Source organism: Crocodylus porosus, unplaced genomic scaffold (assembly GCF_001723895.1).
Source record: "Crocodylus porosus isolate Cpor-Errol unplaced genomic scaffold, CroPor_comp1, whole genome shotgun sequence".
In the NCBI taxonomy this organism is placed as follows: Eukaryota; Metazoa; Chordata; order Crocodylia; family Crocodylidae; genus Crocodylus; species Crocodylus porosus.
This window is the reverse complement of record NW_017728921.1, coordinates 27906399-27920824: the sequence shown is the minus strand read 5'-3', so window position 1 is coordinate 27920824 and position 14426 is coordinate 27906399. Positions and strand designations below refer to the sequence as shown.

Here is a 14426-nt window from a genome sequence, read left to right as displayed (position 1 = left end):
TCAGCCAGGCCCATCCCCTGCCCCTCTCCCAGCCTGGCAATGGCTGACCTGCCCACCCCAGCTCCCGGCATTTGATAAAAAAACAAAAGCCCTGACTCAGCGGGTGGGGGGGCAATCCCTGCTGCCCCACACTATGGGGGGCTCTGCACAAGCCCCCTGACCCTCCCCCTCGCTCCCCCAGACCCCCCACAGGTGCCCCACCTGGGCCAGCTCCGGCCCTTTAAGGGGGGGTTGGCAGGGGTCCCCCCCATGGTCCCTTCCCCTCTCCCCTGCCCCCTACTTACCAGCACAGAGTCCACCAGGGACTGCCCGAATCATCAAAGCTCTTCGAATCTTTTCTGAAGATTCGGAGACCTTTGAATCGATTTGGACCTTTAAATTGGTCCCCTGATTCAATTCAAATTTGGAGATTCAGCCACCGAATCGGCTGAATCTCCTCTGAATTGAATCGCTACCCTAAGCTTTGCACAGCCCTATCCCCCATACAGGAAGAGCATAGTCTACATGCAGGAGTGGGAACAGAGCAATCAGAGTGGGTTTAATATATATGTTATTCTGTATGTAGCACATAACCATTATTTTTGAGTTATCAAAGGGTTAGAGTGTGTTTTCTTTGGCTCCAAAGGAAGTAGATTAGTTTTGGGTTGTGTTATGTCTTTTATCTGATCAAAACCTTTTTACAGTGCACATGGAAGCCAAGAAAAGAACAGTTCCCTCCTCCTAAAGATGGGAGAGAGCAGTTGTTGAAATTTGGTTGAAATGTCTGTCAGATTTGAAAGCTCTGAAATGTAAAGGGGACTTTCAGGCAGAGACTACCCAATGTTTAGAAAATATCCCTGGAGAGCAGTGAAGTCACTTGGCTGCCAGAGGCCTCAGACTTTTTGCTCCATGAACATAATAGGAACCTCTTAGTGACTGGAATAAAAGAACAAGCTGGCAGGCAATAAAGTTTTTTATCTGATTTATACCAGAAGTCACCTGCATGGGAACAATAACCCGTAACTTAATTTTTTTATCTGCATTTTCCTAGTTTCTAAGATGGAAATGGCTACCTGAACAGGGCACCTTATGTTTTGTATGCAGTGTTCCTAATTAAAAGCCTGACCCAAAGCACACTTACAGTGAATAGAAAACCTGTCACTGATTTCACTGAGCTTTGGAAAAAAGCCTAGGTTTGCAGCTGGAAGACCTTTCAGATCTTTGTTTTTCTCAGGGGAATAAAGATGAGTTTTTCAAGGAAAAATTAAATGAACAGAGCAAATCAGAAGAACAATCCCTAGAAAAGTAGTCTGGTAATCTGGGAATCTCTAACAATGTGCAACTAAGCAATAGGTTAGAAAGAAAAAAAAAAGAAATTTCTTCCCAATCACAGCCAACAAGTGGGTAGTTTATTTCCTGAAGCACGAGGGACAATTTATTCAAATATTGTATCCTAACTGATGCAATTGTGGAATCTGACCTTTCATTGTTTGGGGGTGTGGACCTGCTGGGACACCTGTATTTAACCCTATTGAAGAAATTTCCTCAGTAAGATAGTGTGGGGATAAGATTCATGGATTAATTAAGAACAGTGTATTTTTAAAGCAGTATTTCTTTGTATTACTTTAGTTTTGATCTAGTAAAGACAGCGAAAGCAATGCTGTTTGTTTTATAGCGCCTCTTCCCAAATGTAATTGTCCAGCCCTGAAAACCTGACTGAATTTACACATGTGAGGACCTCTGTAGTCCTCAGTAGAATTCACATGCATAGGATGCTTTTGGGGCTCGAGGCTACAAACAATTTATTCTCCATCCCTGGCTCCCCAGCTTATTTTTCATCTTCTCTACTTGGGGGGAAAACAGAGATTTTAATTCCCAAAGGCATTTTAGAAAATTCCCTAGCAGACCTATCTTTCATCTCCTTTTTGCCAGTGCTTCTATTTTGTTTTGAAGTGCTTGTATATTGAAGGAGTGTATTTCTAATTACGTTCTTATTGTGTCACTTTTGTTCTTATTCTTTTGTACAGTAGAGTGCTTAAGGAAGTGTGTAGGGGGATGGAAAGCCTAATACATAACTATAACAAGATATTACTTATGTTGGCTCAGTTCCTGTGCTGGTTGATGGTGGGTCTTCTGGTAGTTAGTCATTAGGGTTCAGTGTAGTTTTTCTCAGAAAGCAAAGCTGTAAGGGTAAGGGCTTTGTCACATGGGACACATCACCTGTTTTGTATAGATTATAGTGAGCATTACTGTACTGCATTCAAAGTTCGAATGTGTTCTGAGCAGTCGCATGGTAATGCTTACTACAATTTCTAAAGTGATTGCTGACAAAATTTCTAATGTGAAGCATGCTGATTGTTGGTCTCAGCTCTGGCATCACACTGGGAGCCAGTTCAAGGGTCCCATGCAGTGCCACTGCTGATGGTCAGTCCCAGCCCTAACACTGCAATAGAACCACTTTAAGAGTCCACTGTAGTGCTGGGGTTGGGATCAGGAATCAGCAGCTGTGCTTGTATTATCTGCATGGAGCTGTCCTATGATGGATGAACACATGTTAATATGACCACGAGATACTCCTCCCATAAGAAGTCCTGAGTTTTCTATGATACTTGACACACTTTTTAATCCTTGAATTTGCAAACTCTTACATTTTAAATGCAGTTAAGTGTAATGTGTTGGCCTTTTGCATATTTATTGCTTCTATAACTTAGCCAAATGAGGACTTCAATTCCCTGATGTTTATAGGAACTATATTTGTTTCTGCGAATCTATTCCTATTGTTTGTGGTTGAGATGAATCAGGATGATTTAGCCTCTTGGCTGGTTTGGTGAGTTTTGTTTAGTCCCTTCCTCCCTCCCCAAATGCTTTGAGTTTCCAGTCCTGCAGAAAGTAGTCTAGAGCAAGTTAAATCCTCCACCCAGCCAGTTAACCAGAGATAGCAGAGTTGAATGCTAGTGGCACATCAGGCTGGGTTCTTCTTCCTTGCCATAGATGGGTTAGCTTTGTTTGTTGGGTAAGTGTGGGGAAATCTGAGACTGAGAACAAGCTGAGCGTTTTTCTGTGAAGTCAATAATTACTGTTCCTTCCCTTCAGTTGCAGGGAAACAGATAACAAGTCCCAGAAGCCCTTATCATCTGGAATGGAGAATGACAGAGTTTTCAATGACCTCTGGGGCAAGAACAACATGCCTGTCATCCTTAACAATCCCTACTCAGAAAAGGAACAGGTAAGTGCTGTGCTCCCTGTGGGTGCCCTTGGTGAAGGAACAAGCATCAGGTGAGCTGCAGCCTGATTTTCATGTACAGTACAGTTCCATGTAGAAAAGGCCTGGTGCTAGATGAAGATTAGAGGTTTGGCTTGCGCATGGGGCTTCATTTAAAGGTGCCAGCCTGGAAGGGATACAGAAGAAAAGAGCATGTTGGAGGAGCAGATACAGCTCCTCAAGGACTTCACTGGAAGATAGGAGAGCTCAGGCTCTTGCAGGCCTATACTGTGCTGCAGTAGAGGGACTGCAGATGGGCTACTGCACAGTGAGTGGTATTCCTTAATAGCTGTATTAATAAACCAATTATAAGGCTTCTGTCTCTTTGAGGCTGTGACCATGTGTGAGATGGCTTCTTGACTAGGGCTAACACAGGGGGAAGTCAGCAGAGCATAAGGAGCCCTAAACTGTTCCTTTTGATTGAGTCCATGTAGGAGCAGTATTTTCAGGAAAGTATGCCCAAGTCTTCTCTGAGCATAGTAAAGCAATGGTTCAGTTGTGATTACCTCTGTGTCTACAAGTGGCCATATTCTGTACAGTTAACCCAGTGCACAGGACCATCCCTGTGAGGGAGCGAATCAGAGCAACTGTCCCAGACTCCGTGCTTTGGGGGCCCTGCAAAGCTGAAATGACTTTGCATCCAGCCACTTGCCACCCCCCTGCTGTCATGTCTGGGCTCTGCACAGGCTTATTTGCCTTGGGCCCCGCACCCTTCCCCGGTCATCTCTGCCAGGGCAGGCCCATTTATTTCAGTGGAATCAACCAAGAAGATGCTACAGCCCATCAAGTCCAGAAGCCAATTTCTGTGGTGCCCTATGTGCTTGGCTCCAGTGGAGGAGCTGCAGCTCACACTGAGTGCAAGTCTCCAAAGCTGTTTTCTTTGTACACACAGTTCAGAGTTCTGCCCCTTTCATAATGTGGGTTGTTTGCTAGCATGAAACAGGATTTCCAGGAAATGTGCAGAGTGGTGCCTAAAGATAAAGCAGACCTAGCTCCAGCTTTAAAAACTCCACAACGGAACATAGCGCTTCCTGGCCAGATCCAGGCATGCAAGTATGTGCAGTTTGTGGCACTGCAGACCTCTTTGTGGTGCCACAAACAGCATGTCTGGCATGTTAAAATGTGTCCGCCACTGAAAATTTGCAACACGGGGGCAAAATTTGCTATCGAGAAATCCTGGTAGCAAAAAAAAACTATGAAAAAAAGTGTGCTGGCAGACACAGAGGCTCATTCCTCTAGTTCTGCTCCAGCTCCTCCAGCACACCAGGAACCAGAAGGAGAGGAGAAATGGGAGTTTCCCCAAAGTGGGGTATTTTGCCACATACAAAAGCGCACGTGCAGGGGCATGTGCAGTGACAAAAAATAGCAGCACAATTTTGTGCCGCTACTTTTTTTGCTGATGCAAGAGCACACTCCTGCTTGTGGGGACATGCCCTCTGAGGGCTAAGAAATGTTGCTCAGCATATTTCTATGTCAATCTGTCTCCTAGCACTTTGCAAGTAACCATTCATTCTCACACCACCTTGCTGAATATGTATTATTCCTGGGTGAGCAGAGAGGACAAAGAAGGAAAGCAATCTTTTCATCTTCTCCAAGACAGTAGGATCACACCAGATATGTGGTAGTGAAGATTATGGCTTCTGGACTTTTTGGGTTAGGTTAATTTCTCAGATGGGACAGGTGTCACAAGCAAGGTTGGAAATTGAGAACTCCTGATGCCTAGCCCAGCACTCAACACTTTGCCCCATCTCCTTGCTCTAATTCACTGTAGATCACATGGTAAAGAACAAAACCCAAGGGGGAAAAACAGGTTCACAATCAAGCAAACAATCAGAGAGCCTTTGATATTGCCTTTGTCTTGACTCTAAGTTCCTGAAATAAAAGTGGCCCTGGCATATGCCTGTTCCTGGCTAAGAACAATCTGCACTGTACAAACTCTTCTCTAAGGCTAGGGACAGGCATTCAAAAAGCCAGTGGCTGAACTGATTCAAACTTTGAAGGTTAGTCTAACCTGCCTACGCTGAACTGGTTTGTAACAGGACAAATGTGCTCTCTGGACTGAGGCAATGTGGGCACATGCCTGCTGTTGCTCAGGCTAGCTGCAGGGGGTGCTAGAGTCAGGCACTTACTGGGGACAAAAGCCCCTGTCATGCTGTGGGGGAGAACCAGCCCCTTCCTGGTAAGGGGCTGAGCTGTGGGCTCGGGCCACGCATGGCAGTACCAGGCTGGGGCAGCACTAGGCCGGGGCAGCACCGGGCAAGCCCCCACAGCCCCTCTCCAGGAAGGGGCTCGCTCTCCCCCGCAGTGTGTCAGGGGCTGCCACCCCAGTAAGGGCCCTGCCTCCTCCTGCTGCAGTGGCAGGGACAGAGCATGGCCAAGCAGGGCCCGGGGGTGGGGGGCAGGGGCAGGGTTATTCCTTCTCCCTCCAGCGTCCAACCTAGTCAGGGGCTTATTCTGGCCAGGGAGCCACCCATCTGCCAGTGTGGTAGAGGGGAAACTAACTAACTAACTCTGCTCCCTGCACCTCTCGGCCTCAGGGGCCATGGTGCCCCCCTGCTGCGGCAGCGAGTGGGGAGTGTGGGCAGACCTGGCTTGAGTCCCTGCCAGTGCAACAGAGAGTGGGGATTAAACCACTCCAGCCAGACCCCTGGTCCTGCTGGGTCCTGCAGGGAACCACACTCAGAGAGCATGCTGGGATGCTGGGGGAATCTGGTTTAATTCAAACTGGCAAAGTTTCTGGGACAGACATTGCATAAACTGGTTTATCGCAAACCAGTTTCAGCCATTTTGAAACAGGTTTATGTGCACTGAATGTCCATTCTGTTACAGGTTTAAACCAGTTTCTGATCACTTAAACTGGTTTATGTGTAATGTCTGTCCCTGGCCTATGAGATTGCTTTGCAAGGGTTGATGTGCTTTCTTTCCCTACCTGAATTTTCCTTCTCACTTGGCTTCAGACTACTCTTCCCAGCTCGGTTTTTATTAATATGGTATGTCCTTATTTATGGGATCCCAGTCAGGATTAGCCAACGTTGTACAAGGTACAGTATTCACATTAGGGCTATGTGAAGCTTTGGGTGGTGATTCGATTTGGAGGAAATTCAGCCCGATTCAGTGGCCGAATCTCTGAATCCAAATCAAATCAGGGGACCAATTAAAAGGTCTGAATTGATTCAAAGCTCTCTGAATCTTGAGAAAAGGTTTGGAGAGCTTAGATGATTCGGGCACTCCCTGATGGCTGCAACAGGAAGCTGCAGCCATTCCAAGCTGGAAAGTAGGGGGTGGCAGAGAGGAGAGCTGGGAGAGGGAGGAGGGGACCATGGGGGGACCCCTGCCAGGACCCATCCCCTGTCTGCTCCCCCAGCCGCCCTGCCTGACCCCCACCCGCCCCAGCTCCCAGCCCTTTAAAGAAAAGCCCAATGCTCACTGGGTGCTGCTGGGCAGGGGGTAATTCCTGCTGCCTCCCACTGCCCCACGCTATGTGGGGGGCTCTGCACAAGCCCTCCCACTCCCCCCCCCACCCCAGCCCCGCTATGGCTGCCCGTGGCTCTGGCCCTTTAAGAAAGAAAAAACAAAAACAGAGAAAAGCCCTGGGACTCACTGCTCCTGCAGTGCTCTCAGGGCTTCAGGGGGTTTGTGGAAGAGTCCCCCACATGGCATGGGGCAGTGGGGATCAACCCCCTCTGGCAGGAACGGTGAGTCCAGGGTTTTCAAGTTTTTTCTTTTTTTCTTAAAGGGCCGGAGCTGTGGGGGGTGGGGCTGGGAGAGCTGGGAGGGTTAGGGGGCTCATAGAGAGACCCCCATGCAGTGTGGGGCAGTGTGGGGCAGTGGGGGGCAGCGGGGGTCACCCCCCTGCCTGGCAGCACCTGCTGAGTCTGGGCTTTTTATCCAAGTGCCGGGAGCTGGGGCGTGTGGGGCAGCCATTGCCGGGCTAGGGGGATGGGCCAGGCTGATTCAGCTGAATCGATTCAGGACAGCGATTCAAATCAACAAATCGAATCACCATCCTCCAAATCAGCCGAATCCAAATCTGAAGCGCATACTAGCCGCTTCGCCCAGGCCTAATTCCCATGTAGGATGATGTTGCTCTAAACTGTTTACAATAAAAATTCAAAACCCAGCAAAGCCATGCTGTCCCTGATCTACCTTATCATCATCCGGCACTGGTGGGAGATGACATGACTTGCCTAAAAACACTTTAAAGATCTTGATTAAGACCAATATTCCTCTGTGTGCCTTCCAGGGAATTACGTTTTGCTGTATATTTATCGGAACTTTTTATACATAAATATTTAAAAGTATTTACAATCTGTTTTTCAAGATGTGTACTTGGGGACTTCTAATACTGGATCTTGCCTATACAAGGGCAAATACCAGTAGGGCCAGAAAAGGGTTTCTAATCCCCTAGCCCTATGCCTGTCTATTGGATAACTCTTTCTCAAATAATCTCTATGCTTCTGTCTTTGTAACACACATGTATACAAGGTCTCCCTTACTCCAAACACCCCTCGCTCCTTGAGAACCTGATTCTACAAGAGGCTGAACATTATCTATGAGGAGAATAATGTCCTTAACCCCCTCATTGACCTGAAGGGGATTGAGGAGCTTGGTATTTCAGACAACTGGGCCTTGACTCTCTGCCAGGTCCTCAGTGTCCCATCCTTGGGCTGCATTGAATGTTCATGGTAGACAATAATCAAATGCGTAAAATTACTTTGGGACTCCAACAAGTTCAGGGCCATTATTACCTTTCTAACTATCTCAGGGTGCTTAGGCATCTCTTGTGAGTGAAAGACAAATGTCTAATCTGCATGTTAATGAGCTCAACCTGTGAGAATATTGGTTGGGGTTGGGTGCATCATATGGGGCAAGATTAATTATTCAAGGTCTCTAAATATGCTTTTAAAAAGGAGGTGACAAAGGCTTTTAAATAAAGGAAAACACCCAAAAACATTATTGTCTGCGTTGCACACATTAAGGAGATACAGATCTTTGCTGAGGTTCAAGGGTCTGGTTTGGACTGAAGGAAAGTCACTCAATTCAAAGTCTGAAAATCTGTGCTTTATGGAGCTGTAGTTGAGTGAGATAGCGCAGTTGGATCTTATAACTATGCAGATGATTTTAACCTATGTGCTATATGTAATATCAAGACACAGAGACTTGAGCTCAAGGGCCATATTATACTTAGCTAAGCTGCCTTGGTTAATGTATGGGAGGTGAGAAGTATTGTCAGTCCTCTCCCCGCTAAAGTTATTGCTTTGGTCCTTGCCCTCATGGCTGTAAAAGCACTGTCTTTTATGTGCTTTGCTAAGCTTATTGCATGTGTATAGCTGTGACTATAAGCATTCTATAACCTCCTGTATTCAGAGCTTAATTTCTTTCCATGTTAGTGCTGCTGAAATCCCTAGTCTTAAGCTGCTATTAAACTCATTTTTTCCCCCTAGATGTTCTGGCTTTCCTTTTATCCTTCTTATCTATATCATTATACAACCTCCTTTGGTGGTGGCTTTGGTTTCTCTAAAAACTTACTGCTTTCCCAGCTCTAGCCAGCCTTAAAACTTACACTATGCCAAGCAGGTCTGAACTAGGTGGGAGCAGGGATGAGTGAGAGAGGTTGTATCAAAAGCCACATACAGGCATTTAGTTCCTCTTGGGAGAGTCACTGCTCTCCCAGAAGATAGCACGAGTATACAGATGTTTAGGATTTTTCTTCCAGGGTAAAAATGACTGCTCTGAGAGAAAAATAACCTGGGAACAACCACTGTTAAATCGCTCTCACTAGAGTTTCTCCTGAGACAGAGAGAATATCTATACAACTTTACCCTTCTGAGAGAAGTCACAGCACAATCCTTCAGTATCCCAGGGTGCTCTGCTCCTCCCCCCCCCTCCTTCCCCATAAGATATGTGTCACTTCGGATGTAGTGTACTCCAGTCAAACAGGAAGCAGAACACTCCCCCTTCACCATCCCGCATTGTGCTACAGGGAGATGCAGGCTGCCCCTGAGTGGTCTGAGTCAGCCAATCAGGGCTACCCTGTGCACTGCTGCCATCTGTCACCAGACAGACTGATGGAGCCTGCAGAGCATGCTGAGATGTGTGCACAGGAGCCCTTTGGCTGTGCAGCATCAGCACTACAAACTCTTGACTCTTCAGGGACTCTGCATTTGAACATCTGTTCAGGTGTCTCAGGGTAAGTTTTCCTACCAGGAAAACAAACCCAGGAGAATTCTCCCAGGTCATTTGAATGTGTGCATGCAGCCAAAGTGTATCCTTCCCAATGTAGGGCCTCATGCCGTCTTGTCTGTACATGGCCTTATCACTGGCTGTTGGCTGCCACCTGATTTTAAAATCTTCCCCACAGATGTTTCTTTCTCTCCTATATCTTGAAGCATCTCTGGGTAGTGGCAATGAGCAGCATTCATTTGAATGATCTGTGTTACATGGGGCATAGCCAAGACATGTTGCAGTTACTGGATGGAGTGGTGGGGTTAATACAGAGCAGAATGGTCACTGTCCTGAAGAGTTCCACTGCACTCCTTGAGAACTGCTTCTACATTGGAACCAACTACAATCATGCTGGCGACATCTCGTTCCTGGCTTGGCAAAGGTTAACCATGGGATTTTTGCACATTTTTTAAAAATTGACCTGGTTGAGTAGCTTATTAAACAAGTGAATACACATTAAAACATTTGTACAGAAATGCTGTCAAAGCAGATTGGGTGTGGGTCTCACTGCTGACCTTTGTGTAGTCACACCATCCCTTCTATTTCTTTTCCACAAATGAGGCTTTCGAGAGCCCAGTACCCTGCACATTGACTTCACTGATTTGCATCCAGTTAACTTAACTTTCCATCATCACTACCAGCACCTGTAAAGAGCCCAACAAAATCAAGGAGGCAGTGTTCATTCATCATAGAATGAAGACAGCCATTTGTGTTTCCAACTTCCCAGGACTGTATGGCCTTAGAAAGATGTAAAATATATAAATTGTTGTTAAATCCCTGAAATAATTATGTCTGTTTGCTTTCAACTTTCTTGTACATGGAGGGGATAATCAACTGAGGCAAATCTATCTTAGATCAAAACCATGGGGTCTAATTCTCCATCACCCTGTACTACAGGGTAAAGCAAAGGAGGGAAAAGCTACAACCAGCATGAGCACTTTGCTCCCAGATCCATAGGCTATTATAGAGGCAAAGGATATAATTTATATCACTGACTTGCAAGCCACTGGGGGCAGTCCAGCCCCTCACACACTTCTAACAGACCCCTGTATTGCAGCACAGTTGCAATGGTTTCCATGAACCTGTTTGTCAGGGAATAAAAACATGTTAGCCAGCCCCCATCCTTGGTTAGATTACCCTTCTCCACATCCCTCCCACCATGAAATACACCTGGTAGTGGGGCTTCCTTTAGTATTTCAGGGGAACAAGGTTGTAGCCTTCTCTGCTCTCAAAGATATTCCCTAAAGTACAGCCTGTTTGTGCTAGCACAAACCAATGACCCACCTCCACTTTTTCCCTGTCAGATGCCCAGCCAAGCAAAGCAAATACGCAGGGGGCTGGATGGCACTCTCGCATACATATGTAACAACGTCAGAAGGCTCACTAATCTGCACACTTATGATAAGTACCAACATGCTCCATTGTAAAAGTCTTTTGCGTAATGCATGCACACCCCTGACTGCTACATTAATCTCTCCATTTGCCCCGCTCTTGAGTGACTAATATTGCTGCTACCTAATTAAAACATAAAAGGATTGAATATAACCGCTCTGACAGAGCCATGGATACTGTTTGGTTTCAAAAATGCAATCCAATGAAAGGCTGAGTGGACAGGCTTAGAGCACTTTGCCCTTTTCTCTTGGTTGTCAGTTCATTTATGGACACACTGTATGCAGTTTCAAATCGAAACAATTCAGCCTCTCATTAGTGCCATTGCCTAGGAGATCACAGGACACATCTTTCCCTGCTCAGTGAGAGATAATGAATCTCTGCCTCTCACCTAAGTTTCTCACTCTGCAAAGTTTCTACAGGGGAAACTTTGAAAATGCAACACTGAGCATCTGAGACAGGCTCACACTAGATTTTTTGGATCCATGTTTCAAACACCCTGAAGTCTATTAATGTTTGTAGCCAGTTGTTTGGTTTAGACACTTCTGAAGACAGGGGCCATGTCTCTACTACAGGAGTGCTGCTGCTGATTTAACTATAATGATTGCACTAGGATGGTTGGGCCCTTTGTGTAGACGCAACTTTACTGGCAGAAGGGACTTTTCTGTTGCCAGAATTATACCAGATCCCCTGAACAGCAAAAGCTTCTTCCTGTCAGCAGAACCACACACCAGGTGTTGGCCAATAGAGCTATATTTGTGTGATGTTTCACATCCTGAGCTAACATCGCTTTGCTGGTGGAACTTAGCTCAAGTGCCTTGGATTTACAAAACAGTGAAGAATCTGGGGAATACCAGGAGTACTTTACTAGGTTAGAAATAGCAGGGCACGTCTACACAAGATGTTTACTGTGGAGTAGACTAATTAGCTCTGCAGTGAAGTCTCAGCATCTACATTGTGCAGGGCTATTAGGCTGGAGTAAAGTAATAAGCTCTGCAGCAGGGTAGTACTTGTGAATACAAGTACTATCCTGCTGAGAAGGTTTTACTTTGCAGCACCACACATGTAGATGCTGACCGAGCTGGCTGGGGCACAAGGGTGTTTCAGCGTGGGGGCTGCCTGCATTCAATAAGCATGAATTTTCATAGTAATCCCTGGGGCATTTACTAATTTGCAGCAATTTGTCTAGCAGCAGGGACACACAAAGGAAACTTGTTTGTATTTGTGTGTTGTTCATCATTGTTGGCAGCCCCTTGATAGGAGAATGACAGGCTTCCAGTAAATAGGGAAATCATCATTTTGATGTGCTTTTATGGAGTGAAGATCCCAGGGATTGTAAATGGCCAAATTTGCTTTTCAGTTATGGTGGTGCACTCCATTTGAATTCAGTGAGAATATAACAGTTGCCCTGGCCCTGGCCTTGGCCCTAAAGTTGCCTAACTTAGCTGAAAAATGCACGTGAAGGCTGCTGCCCCTACCAATCATAAGCCTGGTCCCTTAAATGGGACTAAAAAATTATAAGACTTTACAGTTAATTTTGGGGGTTCTTTTTATTTGCTTTCAGATTCTGAAACTTTGGGAACCACTTTGTAAAGGTGTTTTCTGGAATGACAAAAGCTCTAAACCTAGTAATAGTAGGCATCTGTCTGTCTCGCAAGACAATAGAATTATGCCAAGTGAGACATCAGCTCACTGAATGTAATTCTCACTCAAAAGATAAAGCAAAGCTAGATACACTTTTCCAGAGTACAAAAGCCTGAGCAGTGAATATGAAGACACTGAGGTACCCACACTCCAGTGTCCCCCTCTCAGTCTTGTAGGTTTGATCCAAAGGAAAGGCAGGTACCAGTATGTTTGACTCTAAACATAGTTTTTTGAGAAAGGGAAACCAGAAATTCTCATCTAATCCCAAAGTGATAGGAGCTGGGACATTAAGAAACAGTCATCACAAGTATTGTGGGAGTTGGATATGCAGACCACCAAGATACACAGATCACAGGCACTATACCAGAGCAAGCATAGTTGTAGAGGGTGAATCCAGAATCTATGGACACAGTATGATTTAAAATCATAAACCTATGTAGCTTCCTTCTTCCTGTTGTATGTAGTAGTAGTCATTAGAAGGTAGCCAGTGCTTGGTCTGATATTTTTATTTAAGAGTCACTTTAAATTGACCAACTTAGTATTGTGGCTGCCATTACCAATATCACTGTCAGTGGGCACATCCACACATTCATTAATGTGCTGTAGTTACTGTGCATTAAGTTTAGTACTTGTGTAACAAAATACTAAATCAATGTGCTGTAACCAGTGCTACTGTACAGTAGCATCACCACATGCCTTTTTAGTGACGCTACTGCGCTGTAGTCTAATGCTACTTCACAGTAGCGTATTAGCACTGTTTTTGATGTAACATGCTACTGAGCAGTAGTATTAGGTTACTTCATATTTAGCATCTTGTGTAGATGTGCCCGTTATCTGATGAAGTAAGCCTTCTGCTTATAAAACTTATGTCATATATCTCTGATGTATTTAGTCTGTACAGTACAAATCTACCCTGCCTTCCTCCTGACTTCAGACTAACATGGCTAGCTATCTTGCTCTGCCGTTATCTAGCCAACCTAAGGAATCCAAGCCATGAAAGGGTATTCGTAAATGTACTTGGATATGATTCCTGACCATTTCTCTATAGGAAATATAGTAAAAGGCTTTGACAGTATTGCAGTTATCTGGTAAGGGCTTGTGTTCTTCTGTAAAATAAGAGCTGTTTTCCTAAGTGAAATAGCAGTCTACCCAGGGGCAAAGACTGCTCTCAGTTCTGTATAGAACTGATGTTGTTACCTGGAGAAGAGCAAAGTTGTTTGGGGTTTTCGGCAGCATGACCAAGAGCAGAACTGGATATATGTCTGCAAAACACAAAGCATGGTAGACAGCTCTAGCTCTTGTAATTGCTACTGCAGATTTAAAAGGTGATTCAGCTTGAAATGTCTGACTGTAGAGTCCTTGGTGAGCATTAGAATGTAAGCCCTTTCTTTGGTGGCTTGCACTGCTGGCTGGGGGTCCATCACTAGTTATCTCCACAGCTAGCAGGCCTGTCAGCTGTGTCGGGTGAGTGAAGAGTAAAGACAGGATTTTTTTTCTCTATATTTAAATGTGGACATGAAAATAAATCCAATCTGAGAGAAGCATCTCAATCTGAAGTCACTGGATTATTTAAAGAGAGACTTCCATTAACATTGGATTAAAATATATAATCTGCTTGTCCTTAAAATAGGATCCATCACATTCTCATCTGCTCATCCATGAAGCTGGTTGTGCTGAAACAAGTGTTGCTGTCATCATGGCTCATCTCTTCCTTATTCAGTCTTTTAGTTATGTCTGAACACCAAATTAGTGTCACTGTGAGGGGGCCAGGACCCCAGGGGACCCGGCCCGAGCGAGAAAGCCCGGCGGGCCGTCCAACTTCCGGGATCAGACCCGGAAGTCTGGCCGGAGAGTTAAAGTTTCCCGGAACCTAAACCGGGCCGGGGTGAGACCGGCCCGGGGCGATAAAAGCAGCACCCTTACCCTG

The 14426-nt window shown here is 45.5% G+C and overlaps 1 protein-coding gene across 3 annotated transcripts in view; it reads left to right on the top strand.

Moving 5' to 3' along the window:
* The window catches only part of NOS1 (nitric oxide synthase 1), a 131913-nt gene that overhangs the window by 74672 nt on the left and 42815 nt on the right, over positions 1–14426 (top strand). For 2 of the 3 annotated variants that reach the window (XM_019539362.1, XM_019539363.1), the window contains exon 3: positions 3073–3205. In XM_019539362.1, coding sequence (XP_019394907.1) covers positions 3073–3205 — 133 coding nt within the window. Of the gene's footprint in view, positions 1–2899; positions 2993–3072; positions 3206–14426 lie in introns of those variants that run through there. The other variant, XM_019539364.1, reaches the window with a different exon arrangement.